Source organism: Gambusia affinis, linkage group LG03 (assembly GCF_019740435.1).
Source record: "Gambusia affinis linkage group LG03, SWU_Gaff_1.0, whole genome shotgun sequence".
Lineage (NCBI taxonomy): Eukaryota > Metazoa > Chordata > Actinopteri > Cyprinodontiformes > Poeciliidae > Gambusia > Gambusia affinis.
Window position 1 is genome coordinate 701340 of NC_057870.1, and position 19886 is coordinate 721225.

Consider the following 19886-nt stretch of genomic DNA (forward strand, 5'->3'; position numbering starts at 1 on the left):
CAAACCCTAATCTCACCTTTGACACTAAAATAGCTAAACCTGGATGATTTGTTGGACTCTGAAGTCCTAATCTGACATCATTTAGCTCCCGAAATTATTCATACCTCGGTGGCGAACATCTGAACTGTTTATAAACTTCAACCAAAGTTGGACCCTAACCCTATTTTTGTTTATTGTCTAGCCCAGTGGTTCCCAATTCCAGTCCTCAGGGCCCCCATGACTGCATGTTTTAGGTGTTTCCCTTCTGCCACACACCTGGATTGAATCTTTGGGTGATTAACAGGCTCCTGCAGTACTTGGTGGCTGCAGAAGATGTCATGCAATCATTTGAATCAGCTGTTCTGGTATAGAGGCACATCTAAAACATGCAGGCAGGGGGGCCTGAGGACTGGAATTGGGAACCACTGGTCTAGCCCTTCTAGAGTTTACATTTTAAAAGTGGACAGCAAATAAAAAACTGATCAAAACTTAAAATTAAATCCTTGGTTGTAATCTGTGTTGTTCATGATGAGGATGATACTGATTATCCAAATAGCAAGAGATGCTATTTCAACGTTGAATTATGATCAAAATGGTTGAAATTATGGTTAAGATTGACAGTGGATCAACCATTAAACAATCATCCAATTCCAGCCAGTTGACTGATGTTGAAAAGATGTCATTGAATCAATGTTCTTTCATGATCGAATTCCAGTGACTCGAATGTGTTTTTCATTCCTGGTGTCTTGAGGACCAGGGTTGAAAAACACCCTGGTGCTTAAAACATTCCACTAATTCAGCACACATGATTTCAGTTGACGACTGATTAACAGGGTTTTGCTGAATTGCTATCATCTGAATGGAATGTGTTGAAAATATGCAGGTCAGATTGCCTTGAGGACAAGGGTTGGTCCTCAGGTCACACTGTTAAATCAATGTATGCTGTTTGTTGGACCCTACCTGTCCCCTCCTTGACCTCTGGGTGGGAGAATTTTATGACTGGGCAGGGGTTTACCACACTTTAAATTAAGCAATATATGTTGTGGACAGTGGGTTGAGATTCCTTTCTCTACATTTTCTTACTTGGGTGTAAAAATTATTGTGACCTGTTGGTGTGCAATGTGTTAACATAAAAATATTTACAAGTCACTACAAGCAGTGGACCGGTCCACTTCTCTCTTTATATACCAGTGGTATGTCCCAACTACACAGCACCTTTGCTGCTGGCTTGGTTGTAGTCTGCTTCTGAATTGAATTCTACTCTGACATTAAACATTAACATTCAATTTTCAATATCAGGCCTCAACGTGGATTTTTCTGCTTACCGTAACCATATTTTAACATTGATTCACTCATGCTATACCTGTTATACTATACGATTATACCGGTTTTATTGACCCACTTTACATTTTTTTGCCACATCAGAGCAGAAGGAAGTACCTGACATGGTTCCTACTCCAATGAGTAAGCACTCCACTAGAGCATCTAGAGTGAAGGTAGGTCCGAGTACAGCCATGCCAGTTCCAATGTTTTCCCTCACTTCATCCTGAATAAGTATAGAGGGGAAAAGCATAGCAATTTTATAAAGAATGCTTCAACAAGCTGCAAGAAAATGTCTTACCTGAGAATTGGAGCTTAAGGCAAACTTGGCAAGGGTGCAGGCCTTGGAAAGATCAATGAGAAGCAAGAAGAAGGGCAGCGCCTCGCTGTAGAACAAGGACATGTTAGAGCTTAATGCAAAACAAGCTGATAAAATGATATATTTAGGGCAATCTTACTTGAGGCCAGTGAGCTCTTTATCAAAAAAATGAATAACAACTGTGCTGAACACAAAGCTGGAGAAAATGGTAAAAAGACCAGCAATTCCTGGAAGTAAATGCATGGACAAAGAAATACAGTTGAAAACTATTACATTTTACATGCTTCTGGTATCCTGCAAATATTCTGGTGTGGAAACAATATCTCACCTAGAATGTATTTGGACCCCAGTTGTCTTAAGCTCTGGAACTGAAAATATATGTAGACAATGGCTATACAACGAGTGATGGTCAGGATGATGATGTCACTGCTTAGGATTTCCTGTAAGCAACAAGGTCAGAAAATATAAAAAAAATACACTATCAGAACCTGTTCAAAGCTCTACAGCTTTTACAGTAAGGTAAGTTTATATAACACATTTTCAGCATCAAGGCAATTCAAAGTCCTTAACATAAAATCGAAGAAGATAAGATAAGATAAGATAAGATTTATTTGTCATTGTCATCAACAGATTACAACGAGATTGAGACTGTGCTTGACTCGAGTTAAAGTGCATGTTATATACACATACATAACACACAATATGATGAAGAAACAAACAGTACAAAACAAGAATAAATAGACATCAGAAGATGGTTGCAGAGCCTGAAGGTGTCACAGAGTAAACAGAGTTTACATTTTTAACAGAGTTTAGTGTCAAGAGTAGAAGTTCTTATGCCTTTAAATTTAGTGCCATGATTGCCATCGGGTAGAAACTGGTTTTAGGTGATTTGTCCTGGTTTTTATTGCTCTGTATCTCTGGCCTGATGGCAGCAGCTGGAAGAGACCATGGCCAGGGTGTGAAGAGTCATTTAAAATGTCCAGAACTTTCTTGCGGAGCCTGGAAGTGCAAATCTGTTCCATGGTGGGGAGGGGGCAGCCTATGGTTCTCTCTGCTGCCCTGACATCCCTCTGCAGCTCCTTCTTGTCCGAGGATGTGCTGCTGCCATAGCAGACACACAGACTGTACGTGAGCACACTCTCTATGGAGCAGTGATAGAAGGCCTGCAGCAGGTCTGGGGGGAGACAGTTCTTCTTGAGGATTCTCAGAAAGTTCAGTCTCTGCTGTGCTTCTTCAGCAGCTCCTTGGTGTTGGTGCTCCAGGTTAGCTTGTCCTCCAACTCCATGTCCAGAAACCTGAACACTGGGACCCTCTCCACACAGGTCCCACTGATGGTGAGAGGCTGGATGTCCGTTTTGTTCTTCCTGAAGTCGATCACCAGCTCCTTTGTTTTGGAGATGTAGAGGAGCAGGTTATTGACTTTGCACCACTCTGACAATTGCTTCACCTCATCCTGTTCTCCAGCTCCACCTTCCTGTCTGAGATGAAACCAACAACAGTCGTGTCATCTGCAAACTTTATGATCTTGTTGTTGAGGTGGTTGGAGACACAGTCATGAGTGTAGAGGGTGTAGAGAAGTGGGCTGAGCACACAACCCTGTGGCGATCCGGTGTTCAGGCTCAGAGCAGTGGAGGTGTGGGGGCCCAGTCTGACCCTCTGGGATCGACCTGTTAGGAAGTCCAGGATCCAACTGCAGGTGGCTGATGGTAGCCCAATGTTTACTAGCTTGGACACCAGACGTTGGGGGAGTATAGTGTTAAATGTTGAGCTGAAGTCCACAAAGAGCATTCTGTCGTAGTTCTCCTACTTCTCTAAGTGGGTCAGAGCGGCATGAAGTGCTGTGGATACAGAGTCCTCTGTGGACCTCTTTGCTTTGTAGGCAAATTGGAGAGGGTCCAGCTAAGCAGGCAGGCAGGAGAGGATGTGACTCCGCACCAGTCTCTCTAAGCACTTCATGATGATCGGTGTGAGTGCCACTGGACGGTAGTTGTTCAGGGTGTTACTGTTGGTACTTTTGGGCAGGGGGACAATGGTAGAGAACTTTAGGCAGGGAGGGACAGTGGCTTGAGACAGGGACTGGCTAAAAATCTTTGTAAAGATTCCAGCCAGTTGGTCTGGACAGTCCTTAAGCACCCGTCCCAACACATCGTCAGGTCCCGCAGCCTTCCTTGGTTTCACCTTCCTCATCACCTGCCTCACCTCACACTCCTCTACTGTGAGAGCAGAGCTGCTGTGGACAGGCAGCTGTGATGGAGCTGTGGTAGGTGTCGCCTCAAAGCGGGCAAACATACAAACCAAAAGAGTGACTAAAAGACAAAAGTATAAAACCACATATTGGTTCCCCATGTTTAATAAGAATAAGATGTAAATAATTTATAAGCTGGTAGGGGTTTCTCTGGATTCTTGCTCTGATATAAAAAGTATAAAGCTAAATTTTGATCTATTCCACAATTTCTAAAATAATAAACTAAACAGGTTTCTTTTAAATGTTGGTCTAAAGTAATAAGTACCGTATTTTTCGGACTATAAGAAGTTACTTTTTTCCCACGCTTCGGCTTATATCCCGGTGCGGCTTTTCTGTGGATTTTTCTTCAACCACCAGGGGGCTCTTTAGCAGGAAATGAATAATTGGAAGTCAAAATTGGATATCAAAGAAGAAAGGGCTACTCATTTAGAACAAGTACATGCTAGCAGCAGGCACGACAAAGAAATGCTCATACCCCCTCATGATGGAAACAATACGAAGAAAAACGTGCCGCTTTTAAGTTGAGGACTATGGATCTGGCTAGTGATGGGTAAATGAGACGCCATTTATCGTTTCAACCTATAGCAAAACTCTATTGATACTATGTCGATTCTGTGTCACTGAATACTGACACCTGCTGGACATTAAAAATCCCTACAGGCAACGCAGTTGACAGACTGATTTGATGACCTATACAATAAGATTTAAGTCATTGTATTGCATTGTAAGAAAGAAGGCTGATCTAACAATAATTACTAAAGAAAGATGGGCATGGATGCAAATATAACAGAACTAAACCCAAGGTAGCTAGATTAGAAAACTAGGCACACTGCAAAGGAGCTGAAATAAGGAACAACTAGAAGTAATAAAGAAATAATCTAACTAGGACCACTAAGGGAAGGTATACATAGAGTCAGACATATATGAATAACTGAACCTATAGTGACAAAATAACTAAGAAATAAACGTAACTAAAAACACTACAAGGGAACTGAAAATAAGGAAAGCAAGAAACAAGACAATACTATTCAAAATAATTTACTTCAAAATAATAAAACTAAAATGTCCATGAAGAACTAAACTAAAATTAACTAAAACATAATGATAAATAAGATGAAAAGCAAAACCAAACCCAAATCTCACCGAGTCCTAACATCTTCTTTACAACATCTAAAAATGATTCAAAATTCTGCAGCTAGACTCTTAACTGGAACCCGGAAATGAGAGCACATACCACCAATAGTGGCTTCTCGTCATTGGCTACCAGTTTCTTATCAGATTGATTTTAAAATTCTTTTATTGGTATTTTTAGCCCCAGCTTATCTTCAAGACCTTCTTCATAACCATTCCATTTCTAGAAATGATCAAATGAAAAATTTTTCTTACATATTCCTAGAACCAGACTGAAAAGAAGAGACTGGGCATTTGCTGTCACTGCTCCTACTCTGTGGAACAACATGCCTTTCAACATTAGATCTGCATGGGCGTGCTGTGGTGGCATAGGGGGTAGCGCGACCCACATTTGGAGGCCTTCAGTCCTCGACACAGTGGTCACGGGTTCGATTCCCGGACCCGGCTGACATTTCCCGCATGTCTTTCCCCCTTTTCTGTCAGCCTACTTTCGAATAAGGGACACTGGAGCCCACAAAAGACCCCCTGGCAGGGGGGGAAAAAAACATTAGATCTGCACACAGTCTGGAATACTTTAAATCACTCCTTACAACTTATTTTTATTCTTTAGCTTTTCCATAAGACCTGACATAATTTACTTACCCTGTCTGTTTTAATTTGTGTTTTATTCTTATGTGTTTTGTCTGCGTTTTATGAATACTGTACAGGACTTTGGTGTAGTTAATATCTGTTTTTAAATGCTTTTTAAATAAGATTGATATTGACAAACTATGGTGGCAGCATCATGCTGTGGAGATGCTTCTTGGCAGGAAGCCCTGGAAGACTTGTAAAGATAGCAGGTAAGATGAATGCAACAAAACATAGGCAAATTCTGGAAGTTAACCTGTTTCCATCACCAAGAAAACTATGGCTTTGAAGTATGTTTGGTTTCAAGACAACAACCTGGAACATCCAGCTAAAGCTTCACAGAAAAGATTTGAAGACAGCAAACCAGAAGTTCTGAAGTGGCCCAGTCAAAGTCCAGAACTTAGTCTGATAGAATATTGTGATTAGACTTCAAAAGGAGTCAATTCCCATGCAACATGGAACAGGAAAATTGCAGTCCAGATGTGCAGTCTAGTTGAGACCGATCCAGTCAGACTCCCTGCTGCGATTGCAGCCAAAGGTACATGAAATTGACGAACTGTCACTGTCAATGTACATTGACGAACTGTCACTGTCAATGTACATTGACGAACTGTCACTGTCAATGTACATTGACGAACTGTCACTGTCAATGTACATTGACGAACTGTCACTGTCAATGTACATTGACGAACTGTCACTGTCAATGTACATTGACGAACTGTCACTGTCAATGTACATTGACGAACTGTCACTGTCAATGTACATTGACTTCAATACTGTATAGAAGTCAGTATTGAAAACCCCCTTCAATACTGACTTGAAGGGAGTTTTGGAATCACCTATTTCATGTTAAATATTTTCATTTAATTGTAAGTATTTTGTAGAAATAAATTTTCACATTGACTCTAAACAGTTTTTTAAAATTATTTTTCTTTGCCAAAAAAACTAATTTTAATGATCATGATTGACTTGTAAAAGCAACAAAAGGAGGAGAATACTATTCATAGAAACTGTGAAGTATCCTTATTCTTCCTAGCTTTTGCAGTTCTTAAATATAACACGAGAACAAAGGCTGCATAACATTAAAGAGTTCTGCAGTGATGATGCTGCTGTTAATATTGAAAAGTCAATAAATCCAGATTTTCTTCTCTCAGTCATCTGCCATATACTGTATATCTAACTCTCTCATTGACCCTTGGCATTTTGGACACTTTCACCTGTGACATGTGTGACCATCTGCTGCAGGGCTACTTGCTCCAACAGCTTGATTTTTTTGTTGGCATGCATTGAGTAAATTTTAGAGACTTGAAAAGTAACAGCCAACAAAATTTGTTTTCAAAATACAGATTTATTGATATTAATATAATATTAATGGTATGACACTGTGGTGACAACTTATTTGAGACATATTATTGGTTGTGTTACCTCTTCTGTTTTGGGGCAGTCCAGATTCCAGCCGCAGATCTGATCGTTCCCGGTAAACATGTTCATGGACAACATGCAGATGGTGAGGGTGATTGTGCCAACAATCACCTCCCATGGGTGTGAGGCCACCAGGAGGCCATGGGCACGAAACAGAGGACTTAGCATGGTGCAACAAAGCTAAGAAATAAAAAAGGAAAATATTGAGATGAAAATTAGCAAAGATGTTGTAGGATGAAAAGAGAAAGTGCACATAATTAATTATTTAGAATGACTATTTTGTTCTCATCCAACTTCTCCATATAAATAAAAAATAATATCACAGTTGATGCGTCCTTTTTAGCATAGAAATCGGGTTTAAATATTTTTATAAAATGCATTATGATGCCAATTTTATGAAAAGGTTTTGAAACTTTCTTGTTTGCTATTTTAAAAATATATATATAAAAATTACGTTTATGTAATATGTGTAATTTTAATAAAATACTACTGTTAAATATGAAGATGTAACGGAAGAGATTGACTGTACACTGTAGCCAATAACTTCATGCCTTCATCTTATCTCATTAACAGCAGTTAATGCAGTGTTCGCGCGAGCCAGCAGTTTTTGAAGGGTGGCAGAATGATGGCTGACATTGGAATAAGAAGTAAACGGTAAGAAATGAGGTTCTTACCTTTGGTCCTGCTGCGGTGGACTGCTCTCACCCGCTGAGCCTGTGCAGCAGAGCTTCAGCAGCTTTCAGACTAGGAGTCAACAACGATGGAACGATGATACGCTACTACATCATCCGACACTTTAGCCAATCATATTAGTCACCTGTTTCAGGAACGCGCTAACCACGCCTTGGTTTCCTAGGAAACAGGGGTAACAGGGCATGGCCATATGAGAGACGACTGATCTCGCCACTGCTTTGACATACGGAACAAGACTTTAAAGAACGGAGCAGGGTACTTTTAACGGAAAATTGCTCTAGTGGTCCGTAAATACTACGATGTTCTGTTTGGAACAGTTCTACAGGTTTTGAGAGCTAAAGATACTGTTTTAAAAATCAATAACTTTAAATTATGTGGATGAATTCTGCTACTTAAAACAGAATAGAATAGAAGAGAATTTAGTAAGAGGCGGGGACAGATCACGTGGTAAACCAATACCATATTTGGAAATTGGACCTTTGCAATCCGGATAGTGGCCCAAAAAATGGGTATGCACTATATGCAACGCATAGGGGCGCTGCACTAGAGGGGGCGCCAAAACGATGTGGGGAAATTTTTTTCCAGTTGACATTTTATGTATTTAACAGCTGTTTTTGCATGTATGAAATGATCAATAACAGAGGAACAACACAGATGAGGCGCTCCTCCGTTCCTTCATCTCCCCTCTTGTTGCCTTCCCCTCACATACAGGTCGCATGGACAAGAACCAGCTCAGGCGTGTGTTTTTTTTCTTTTAAATTTGAATCGTCATACATACTGCACTTGAGATTATATACGGGTAAGATATAGGCAGAAGAAAGGGTTGCCACCCCTCCCGTAAAATATTAAATATATGTAACACGGGGGAAAGACCCGGATGATGGCTCTAAAGCCAACTGGTAGACTACTAAAATATGCTCAAATAGCCTAGGGTCTCCCAATTAAAAGTACTCAAGTAAGTCTGGCTTAAAGTGATGAAACAGAGGTAGTATACAAAAATATATTTTATTTATACTTTCTTTGATAATGTTAAAAATATACTTTATTCTAATTTAAGACCTGATTTGTCACAGGCATCTAGGAAAGCACTGGAAGCAATCAGAGACATAACAAAATCAACTACAAACCAATCAAATATATATATATATATATATATATATATATATATATATATATATATATATATATATATATATATATATATATATATAGATATATAGATAGATAGATAGATAGATAGATAGATAGATAGATAGATAGATAGATAGATAGATAGATAGATAGATAGATAGATAGATAGATAGATAGATAGATAGATAGATAGATATGTATATGATTTTCTGTGTCGGATTTTCCTGATTTTGGGAGGTCTGGCGCTTTATCTGCCTTCATGTAGCTCATCCAGCTCTGCATTCAACTCTCCTTCTGTTAGGTCTGCCTCAAACTGTTTGCTAAATTCCTGGGAAATGGTTAGAATAATTATTTTCTTCGAAGAATGTTTTCTGAGGGGGTCACATTTCATTGAGACTTATACAGGTTTGTATAATACACTACAAACTCTTTATTCATTTCACTGGGGTCTGCTATGGTTTCACCATTATCATTAACAATGCAAGTTATTCTTTGTCTTGGTTCCAACTGTTTAATCTGCCAGGTCAGATTTTTATCTGACTTCCCTCCCTGTTCATGAAATGCTTGGTTGAGTTTGACCATACCAGAGACTGCTCTGTCTGCCATTAATTTATTAGATTCAGCTTTTAATGTAGCAGCTCCTTTTCAACTCCAGGGACTTTATTATTAAAGAACTGGTTTTGTAAAGTTTGTACTTTAGAGTCTAATTTTAGATTCCAAGTCTTTTCAGTCTTTTTTCTTTAGATTCAGTCAAGGCATAACTAATGACATGTTCTCTTTAAGAGGTTTGGTCAATTAGAAAGTTCTCATCAAAGAGGTCAAAGGTCACATGTGGGGTACCTCAAGGTTCAATCCTAGGACCCCTCTTATTCAATATTTATATGCTCCCACTGGCTCAGGTTATAACAGGAAATAATATCAGCTACCATAACTATGCAAATGATACACAGCTCTACATTACGATGTCATTTGACCCCATCCAATCACTGAATAGATGCTTAGAACAGATAAATGTGTGGATGTGCCAAAACTTTCTCCAGCTGAACAGAAAAAAAACTGAAGTTATTATTTTTGGACCTAAAGAGGAACGATCTAGAGTTATAGATCTAGAGCTATAGATCAAGAGTTATAGATCTAGAGCTATAGATTTAGAGTTATAGATCTAGAGTCAGTGCACAGCTTCAGTTATTACAACTAAAAACCAGCGATCAGGCCTGAAACCTGGGAGTAGTGATGGACTCTGACCTGAACTTTAAGAGACACATAAAGACAGTTACAAAGTCGGCCTTCTATCACCTGAAGAACATTTCCAGGATTAAAGGACTAATGTCTCGGCCAGATCTATAGAAACTCATCCATGCGTTTATCTTCAGTCGTATTGATTATTGCAACAGCGTCTTCACAGGTCTGTCCAACAAATCAATCAAACAGCTGCAGCTGATCCAGAATGCTGCTGCTGGAGTTCTGACTAAAACCAGGAAGATAGAGCACATAACACCAGTTTTAAAGTCCCTCCACTGGCTCCCTGTAGCTCAAAGAATAGACTTTAAAATACTGTTAGTTTATAAATCACTGAATGGTTTAGCACCACAATACATTAAAGATTTGCTGCTGTTGTATCAACCTTCCAAAACCCTCAGGTCTTCTGGTTCTGCTCTGCATCCCCAGAACCAGAACCAAACGAGGAGAAGCAGCATTCAGCATCTATGCACCACAAATCTGGAACAAACTTCCAGAAAACTGTAAAACAGCTGAAACACTGACTTCCTTTAAATCTCAACTAAAAACCCACTTGCTTAGAGTTGTATTTGAAACGGAATCAATTACAAATTTATTGACGGAATCTGACTTGATGTCGTGTTTTTGTGTTTGATTTGACGTAAAGCACTTTGAAATGCCTTGATTTGATTTTAAAGAGGTTTTAAAGGCTTCCCACATCATAGTTTCAGATGTTTGCATTGTGTTCTCATTAAAGTAGTTGTCTATTTCTTTCCCCACATATTTCATAAATTCTTTATCCTGTAGATTTTTGGCTTAAAGTCCATCTAGGTATTTGTCTGATCAGGCTTTGATCAGACGAAATTCATGGTCTTTGGGAACTGTTATAAAAATACTGAAATCCAAGTTCAAATAGAGGACGTAACTCTAGAAAGGGTTTTTGCTAATAAGTTCCTCGGTTTAATAATAGATGACAAAATCAGTTGGAAACCTCATATTCAACATTTACAGAGTAAACTCAGTAGAAGTATATCCATATTGGCTAGAGCTAGACATGTATTGAATGCTAAATCACTTCATATTCTATATAACTCTCTGATTTTACCATATCTATCATATTGCTGTGAAGTGTGGGGAGTTAATTACAAGAGCTCTTTACATCCGGTAACCGTCCTACAGAAACGAGCCATTAGAATCATCCATAATGTCGGTTATTATGAGCATACAAACCCGCTCTTCATAATATCCAGAATTCTCAAATTTGACGAGCTTGTAGAATTTAAAATGGCTCAATTTATGTTCAAGGCATCTAAAAAGTTGTTACCTGAGCACATACAGAGCACGTTTTCTGAAAGAGAAGGGGGGTATAACTTAAGGGGTCACTCAAACTTCAAGATCCGCAATTTTAGAACAACAAGAAAAAGCTTCTGTATTTCAATTAAAGGTGTAAAGTTATGGAATAAGTTACATGAAAATTTAAAACAAAGCAATAGTTTAACACAATTCAAAAGAAAGTACAAAGAGGTCATTTTCAATAGATACTCATATGGGTGACAGAAAGCAATAAGGTGTGTATTGAAGATAACAACGTGGTGTAAGGGTTTAGAAAGATAAACCAGTATAAAATGGGAAAATGTATAGGTAAATATTAGTAACTGTTACTTCTGACTGCTACTTTGATTTTGATTTTTTTTAATGACAGTAGGACTCTAAAGTCTCAAGTGTTTAGGGGTAGGAGTTTATAAGTTCTCACTTCTTCCTACCCCATTTTGAGCATGATATGTTAACTGAAACATAAAATCTGTATTTTCTCTTCTTTCTTATGCACTTCTTGTTACTGTGCACTATTTTATTTTTATATTTGTATCATGTTCGAATAAATTTCATTTCATTTCATGTATAGAAGACAGCATGGTCCATGGTCAGATATTAATATACTTCCATACTATTTCTTTCCCCACATATTTCATAAATATGTGGGGAATCCTTATTTCAATCCTTTTTAAAAGCTTGAGGACAACCCAAAGGAATCTGCGATCATCTTACTGTGGACTCTGAGATTGAACAAGCAACTAAACTATGGTAAGGGTAGGAAGTGTGTTTTCTTTCCTTTGTGTTGGTGGTTTCTTTCCTTTCCATTTCCTTTCTTCCTATGTCCAATAGGAAGTGTACAACAGATTATTTAAAACCCCTAGTTCTAACAAATAATCTGGATTCAGCAAGGATCTCAAACATTTTTCAACAATAGTATAAAAGCATTAGAAATTCTTTTGAAAATGTAGTAAACTCTAAAACCTCAACCAAATGATCAGAAATCAAAACCAAAAGATCAAGACAGTAAAAACAAGATAGTTAGCATTATAACCACCAGTGGGTTTTAGTGGTTAGGTGTCCCATGACATGCAGTATTATTAACAGAACACATCAAAGTTTGTCAGAAAGCTTTACTGGGTGTAAATGGCATTACTACTTTCATCACGTTTTTTTTCCTTCCTAAGTGCATTGCAGCAAATCAACAAAATCAGTGATTGTATTTAAAACACAGTCTCACACTATTTAAAGTAAGGATTCTGTATCTTTCATTAACAGAACAAAGGAGTGAAAAGAGAACATTCATGGCAGGTTGAGTGGGTAATTCAAGTTTGCATGTGGGACTAACAGCATGTGTAGAATAAATGAACATGTTCCACATTGTCACATAAAAAGTCCTTATCTACATCACTCACAAAAACATTTGGCTCAGATGAGCTGCAAAAGCCCCACAACAGAAGAAAGCATGTCCAAAATCTATTTGTCAGATGTCAGAGTTCATCGTGCCGGAGCGGCTCCTGACTGGGCTGAATGAACACGCCTTCCATGGTGCGCCACAAGTTGTGCTGGTTGGGGGTGCTCATGCCGTGCACCTCGCGCTGGCCACGGATCGGGTGGCCGTACTGCTCGCCTGTGATGCCAAGGAAGACGTCTGTGCCCACGTGTTTGAAGCGCACAGGCTCATCACGGTCCCAGTAGATTCCATCACACTGGACTGTCCACACGTCCAGATCGTCACCCTCTCCATTCTCTCCAAAGGCGCTGACTTCCTAAAAAAAGCAAGACAATTCAAGGTGGCAACAGAATTGCTTGACCTTGTGATCTTGTTGTCATAATGTTGACAAATGATAGTAATGCACTGTCTCCCTTTATCTTTTAAATATCAAAGAATGAGTTGAAACATATTAAATTCTCTCAGCTAACTTTGTGTCCTTTAAATACTTTATAAGTGCTGCACTATGATTGAGGCTTACCTAATATATTGGCAGTTATCACTGAAATTCTCATTGCCCTTTCCATTTCCTTTCTTTGTCTTGCATATTTTCTACATTTAATCAAAACATGTTCAGCCTTTTCTATTTCTCCACAATGAGAACAAGCCCCTGTTGGATCTTTCTCCATAATATTTTGCTGCTGCTCTTGTTAGTCTTCAGGGAGTTTTTATTTTTCTAGGAAAAGAAGAACCTTCTCACTTAAATTAGTGTATTTCAGCAGTACAGCCTACAAAGTTAATATTTTTGGAATCCAGTAATTTTAATCCAAGTGCATGTCTTTAATATGGTTGCTTTGAGCTGCTGTGTCAAGTTAAAAGTACGGTATTTCAATAAATCTGGTAATGCTCAGATATCCACGTTTTTCTTTTGTTGTGAATGGAGCAGTACAATTCGAATGCTCAGATAACCTAGCTTTTCACCAGCCTTCAACGCTCATCTGTGGTACGAAAGAAATTGTCCATTTTTTTTTTTACAGAATCCCAAGTGAGATTTTGTGGTAAGAAAGTCTCAAAAGTCGAAAGCTCAGGCATGCTGATCTGTGCACTAGTGTTGATGACCGTCCACTGCTGGTCATTTGTGCACGATTTGTAATGACAATCATCATAATAATAAGCAAATTGTTGTGACAGGTTTTTCTGCCCAACTTCGCACATGTTCTAATATTCTGTAATTACAAATGTGGAGATATGAATTACATTTCAAATTTGCACAATGTGTTCTCCTATAGTTAGAATTCACAGAATAGCCCATAGGTGTCACCTTTCTGGGATCAATATCTGAAGAACTGAAGCCTATGCTAACCTAGGAGATGTTGTGGGGCTTTGCACATTTTCAGTTTCAGTTTATTATTAACAAATCTGAACATTTTCTGTAACAGGGCACAATGGCCTCATCTACAAAGCCAAGAGCAGAAAACTGAGGATGCAATTCACACAGTCACCAGAAACAGACAGTGACAGGCTGGAAAAAGGTGGTGCAAAACACCCCAATTCAGCTGGTGGGGTCAGAGTGTGACTCAGGCTGGTAGTGGAGGACCGAGGAGGGGAAACCAACGTCACGGCCTGCTGACCATGTCTATCCCTTCGGGGCCACAGTCTTCTGATACGAACCTCAACCTGTATTAGCATTGTGTGTTTAATAAAGTGCTGGTAAACCTTTTTGTTCTTAGCAGACTAGAATAACAAAGAAAGAAAGCCTTGCGACCCTGGAATTGTTTGAGTAAAAGCAGCTGAAATAAAAAAAGTCTAAAGTAAGTTTGTGAAAACTTTTGACCTGGTTATTAGACAGAGGGGAACTGAAGTGGTGTGTGTGAAGGTTCCGGCTGGTCTTCATGTGTGTAATCCGGATGGGCTGACCACATTTGATGGCTGACCCACGCTGACATGGACGTGCTGGCTTTCCACGAATCTGCCAGTAACTGTTAGCATCGTCAGCACTTTCCACTCCAGTTACAGACTGCTGTCCACTACCTACACAGGCACACAGACACATCATACTGTAAGCACCGTATTTTTCAGACTATAAGACGCACATAAAATACCTATATTTGCAAAAAAAATTACCAATGCACATTATATTCCGGTGTGCCTTATGCATGAACATAAGGCACATATGTTTTATTACGACTCTGGTTAGTGACAAAGCCACTCCCCTTGATTGTCGAAGCATAATTGCTGCTGGTCAGAAACCTCGTGGAGTCAATTTTCTATGCTGTTTTAAATTGTGGTGTAACAACAATATAGTTCTAGTAACTCAACTATTCAACAATAATGGAAATTACATTTTTTCTGAGTTCCTCCAAACTTCTGCTATTTCATTTTATTCTACTGGAATTTCTTTTTTTGTTTACCAAAATATTTTTATTGAGATTTTCAACTTTGAAAATACAATCATGTAACTGTCTGAACAAGTTTTCTTTGTAGTTATTACATGAAAGTAATAATTCTTTCTCATATCAGAAAAGTGAATAACATGCATACAAAAAATGTTATCAACTGATTAAATTTTATCAATTTAAAACACTATATAAGTCCAGGGTGAGTATCCGTGTTAGTAGAATTTATGAAGGTAACACAGCAATGCCAATGCTGTGTGCGTCTCAACATGCTGACTCTGTTTGAGTTCGTTAGACGGTATGTTATGGCGGTTCAGCCAGTGGAGGAGCTTTCACGCTCGCCTCGTGACTAGCGCAGCACTCTGGTTTATTTCTATTTTAGTTTATTTTTTGCATTGAAACAATGCATATCAAATGCTTTGTCTACTTGGAGTCAGGTAGAATTGCTGCGCGGGCGCACTGAGATAAGAATAACTCGTCGCATGAAGCTTGAGCAACCAAAACATCAGTTTTGGCTCTAAAAGAGCTGATATGGCACTCATTAAAAACTCAACAGACACTTAATAGAAGAGATTCTAAAGCCATAAAGATTAAATCTCCCGTTTGTCCCTCGACATCCAGGTACAGAAATATTCAGTGCAGCGGGTCTAGCTCATCTTATAGATCCTTGAGCAGAATTTGATAATAATTATTTTAATCATTTGAAGTTGTTTATTTTAACAACTTTATTGTAAATGTCAGGGAGGGCTTAGCCCTACTAGCCCACTTATACCAGCCATCCCTGATACATACATACACACATGCACACACACACACACGCACACCCACACACGCACACACACACACATACATATCAAATCAAATCAAATCAAATTTTATTTGTATAGCACATTTCAGCAGCAAGGCATTTCAAAGTGCTTTACATCAAATCAATCAATATACATATGTATCCGCCAAAGGTGGTGGAGAATGACCGAGCTAAGATCCTGTGGGACTTCCAGATCCAGACAGACAAAATGGTGATGGTGAACCAACCGGATATTGTGGTGGCTGATAAAGAACAGAGGAAAGCAGTTGTAGTGAATGTAGCAATACGAAGTGACTGCAACATCAGAAAAAAAGGAGCACAAGAAACTGGAGAAATACCAGGGCCTCACAGAGGAACTGGAAAAAGCCTGGAAGGTGAAGACCACAGTGGTGCCTGTGGTCATCAAGGTCCTTAGGGCAGTCACCCCCAAACTGGAACAGTGGCTACAACAGATCCCAGGAACAACATCAGACATCTCAGTCCAGAAATGTGCAGTTCTAGACACAGCCAAGATACTGCGCAGAACCCTCAAATTCCCAGGCCTCTGGTAGAGGACCCGAGCTAAGAGGATAAGAGAGACCACCCGCAGAAGGTGAGAAGGGAATTTTTATATATATATATATATATATATATATATATATATATATATATATATATATATATATATATATATATGGAGTTTGCATGTTCTCCCTGTGCATGGTGGGTTCTCTCCGGGTTCTCCGGGTTCCTCCCACAGTCCAAAAACATGACTGTCAGGTTAATTGGTCTCTAAATTCTCCCTAGGTGTGAGTGTGTGTGTGAATGGTTGTGTGTCCTGTATGTCTTTGTGTTGCCCTGCGACAGACTGGCGACCTGTCCAGGGTGACCCCGCCTCTCGCCCGGAACGTAGCTGGAGAGGAACCAGCAACCCTCCCGACCCCTCTAAGGCAGTGGTCCCCAACCACCAATTGGTACCGGCCACGCAAGAAATAATTAAATATGTTCGTTCTATGTATTGAGTCTGGAGGAGCTTTTATTTTGAAAATCCTAAACCGGATGAGGTCGGTTACGTCTTGCGCGCCAACATGCAGCAGAATGAGTAAGAAACAACGGCGTCAGTCTCGATCCTTATAACGCCCCCCGCCCCCCCACCCCCCACCCTTGAACATTTTCTGTTCAAGGGTGAACAGAAAATGGATGGATATATATAAATAACTGTTCTGTATTGAACATTGAACATTGCAACAGTGCCACCCTGAGGACAACATTAAATACAACCTTGTTTTAGATTAGACTAAATTAAAAACATTTGAATCCGTATAACTGGCCTGTAAAACATCTACTGGCTGTAGACACACAGTCTTACATCTACAGCAGTGCTGGTTAGCTAACAATCTAATTAATACATTCATCCGCATGAGAACCTCTGTTATTGTTCAGCTATTAACCGTAAGGCGCTCTAGAGCCTTTGAGGGGATCCAGAAGCTTTCCCACACAGAGATTAGCTTTACAAAGTTAAAACAACATCTTCATAGCTTTACTGGTCAATACTTTGTTTTTACATTTGCGCTTGCGGTTACCTGAGCCGTATTTGACATCATGTGAATGTAGACGGACGTTGTGTCGGGTGTTGAGCAGTTTGACCAGCGAGCCGCAAGTCACATAGTTTAACTCCGATTCTCTCCCCTTGCAGTCAGACAACAGCAGCAGAAGCAGCGGCAACAGCAGCAGCTGCCACCGGACCAACCACAACCTCTCCATGTTTGCAGCTCGCTCTTACACCCGGTATGCTCAGCCTCTGCTCGTAAGATTACTATTTCAGTCCACAACCAATCAACACCTGACAAGTCCCAAAACACGGAAATAAATGTCAGCATGTGATTGGTCAGCATGTTTCGTCGGAATGCGTACGACATGCCGAAAGGGACAATCATGTGTATTATAATATCAAATTATAATATAATACTCTATAAGAATACACGTGTTTCTCATTACATCCACAAGTAGATATATTGTGTTCTGTTTTAAAAACACCTTGTTACTGCCCCATATGTCGTTTTAAACTTGTCACGTAGTATTAAAAATATAAATAGGACAAAAGTCTGGATGTTTCCAAATACATTTTTAATAACGAATAAAATTAGAGAGGTGTCTTACAAAATTATACACAAATACTGTGCAGCTATTCACTACATGCTACAATTCAAAAAGAATATCAACACAAAATGCTGACAATGTAATTCTCACCCTGAAACAGATAACATATATATAAATAAAATATGTATATATATATATATATATATATATATATATATATATATATATATATACATATATATATATATAAATATTAATATATATATAAATATGTATATATATATATATATATATATATATATATATATATATATATATATATATATATAGCAGTGTGCAACATTCAGTGTGCAACCTGTCCAGGGTGACCCCGCCTCTCGCCCGGAATGCAGCTGGAGAGGAACCAGCAACCCTCCCGACCCCATTTAGGGAAGAAGGGTGTAAAGAAAATGGATGGATGGATGGGAATCTGTGCACACCACCAACCTGTCTGGTCGAACCTCCTCTACTCACTTCAAACTTATTATGACTGCCACCATCTCAGCTGTAAAAACAGATAGTTGATCTGAGAAGCATTTGGAAATTTATATTTTAAACTCTTGAATAAATATTCCTATTGCCACATATTGTTTTGAATAAGCATCAAAGTGCTGGCATCCAGATCCTAATATATTCCACCTGATGAGGAAATGTGTGCTAAAACATCTGCAGGTGACCTCATGATGATGTACATTTGTACATTTGCCTGAGGTTCTATTCCATGTTATCAACAACTGTGGAAATTAGATTTTTACAGTCCTTTTCATGTTCAACTGGGATGGAAACAGATCTTTGGGTCTCATATCTTTCATTAATGAATGTAAAAATCCAGAATTCATCTCTAAAACCCATTTTCATTAATTCATCCAGAGTGCATGACTGCTTTTCTATGCATAATTTGACTTTTTAGGTGCTAGTCAAGGTATGTGGCCAGATTCTTTGTATAGAAATAATTTTTTTTAACTAAATTATTTGTTATAGTTCAGTCACAGATTTTTGTTTCTGCATTTAAGACATTTTAATTGGAAATTCCTACCTTCATGGTTTCATATCTTTCTTGATGTACCTGGGTATTTTTTTGTATGTTACAACCTTCCCATTTGTTTGGTACCCTATCCCGGTATCCCTTCTTAAAGGAATCTTATCATTCTTTCTCTTGTTGACAGCTCTCTTTTCGGAGTTCTGTTTCCTACCAATTAGCTGCTCCAAAAGCTTGTTGGGTCTATAAGTTCTGTTTTCTAACTGCATACATGTTTACAGATAGACTGAACTTTTGTATTTCCATATTTCTTTCTTCTACTCAAAGTGAAAATCGACATCTCAGACGTGCCTAACATGTTTTGAGGGATGGTTTATGAAGTTTTGCTGGATATCTGTGTATTTTTGTGTGAGTTGAATATAGCAGAGAAATAATTTTCTATTAATAGAGGTTGACATGTCAGTTTCTTAAGTGGATTAAGTTCATGAAATTTAACTGCTTAAGAAAAACAGTTTAATTTAACTCAATCTAAATCCTATTCATACTATTGTAAAAAAGTTCAATTTCCTTCAGTAGGGTTCAGATAACTACAGACCAACTCTATACAGAGAAAGAAGTGAAGGATAAAAACAACCAAAACAACATTAACTGTGAAGTCGGTTATGAAAGGAGACAGTGAATGCGATATGAGGCTGGTCTGGTCAGACAGGTCAAGTGAGTTTCACACTTGGGAACAGCTTCATACTGATGCCTTTAC

At 38.8% G+C, this 19886-nt stretch overlaps 2 protein-coding genes across 2 annotated transcripts in view; both read right to left on the bottom strand.

Annotated features, from left to right (window-relative positions):
- Positions 1–7856, bottom strand: part of LOC122828243 (3-hydroxy-3-methylglutaryl-coenzyme A reductase-like) — a 33442-nt gene extending 25586 nt beyond the window's left edge. The window contains exons 1-6 of the mRNA XM_044111646.1: positions 7718–7856; positions 7047–7223; positions 1947–2058; positions 1758–1845; positions 1601–1685; positions 1420–1525 (exon numbers count right to left, since the gene is read on the bottom strand). Of these exons, the coding sequence (XP_043967581.1) occupies positions 1420–1525; positions 1601–1685; positions 1758–1845; positions 1947–2058; positions 7047–7211 (556 nt within the window). The 5' untranslated portion in view covers positions 7212–7223; positions 7718–7856. The remainder of the gene's footprint in view (positions 1–1419; positions 1526–1600; positions 1686–1757; positions 1846–1946; positions 2059–7046; positions 7224–7717) is intronic.
- Positions 7857–12514: 4658 nt separating this feature from the next.
- Positions 12515–17855, bottom strand: sdf2l1 (stromal cell-derived factor 2-like 1). The gene is made up of 3 exons (XM_044111647.1): positions 17595–17855; positions 14663–14859; positions 12515–13165 (listed from the first exon to the last, which is right to left on the bottom strand). The coding sequence occupies exons 1-3, from the start codon at positions 17773–17775 to the stop codon at positions 12887–12889; spliced, it is 657 nt and encodes a 218-aa protein (XP_043967582.1). The 5' UTR covers positions 17776–17855; the 3' UTR covers positions 12515–12886.
- Between the last annotated feature and the right edge of the window lie 2031 nt (positions 17856–19886).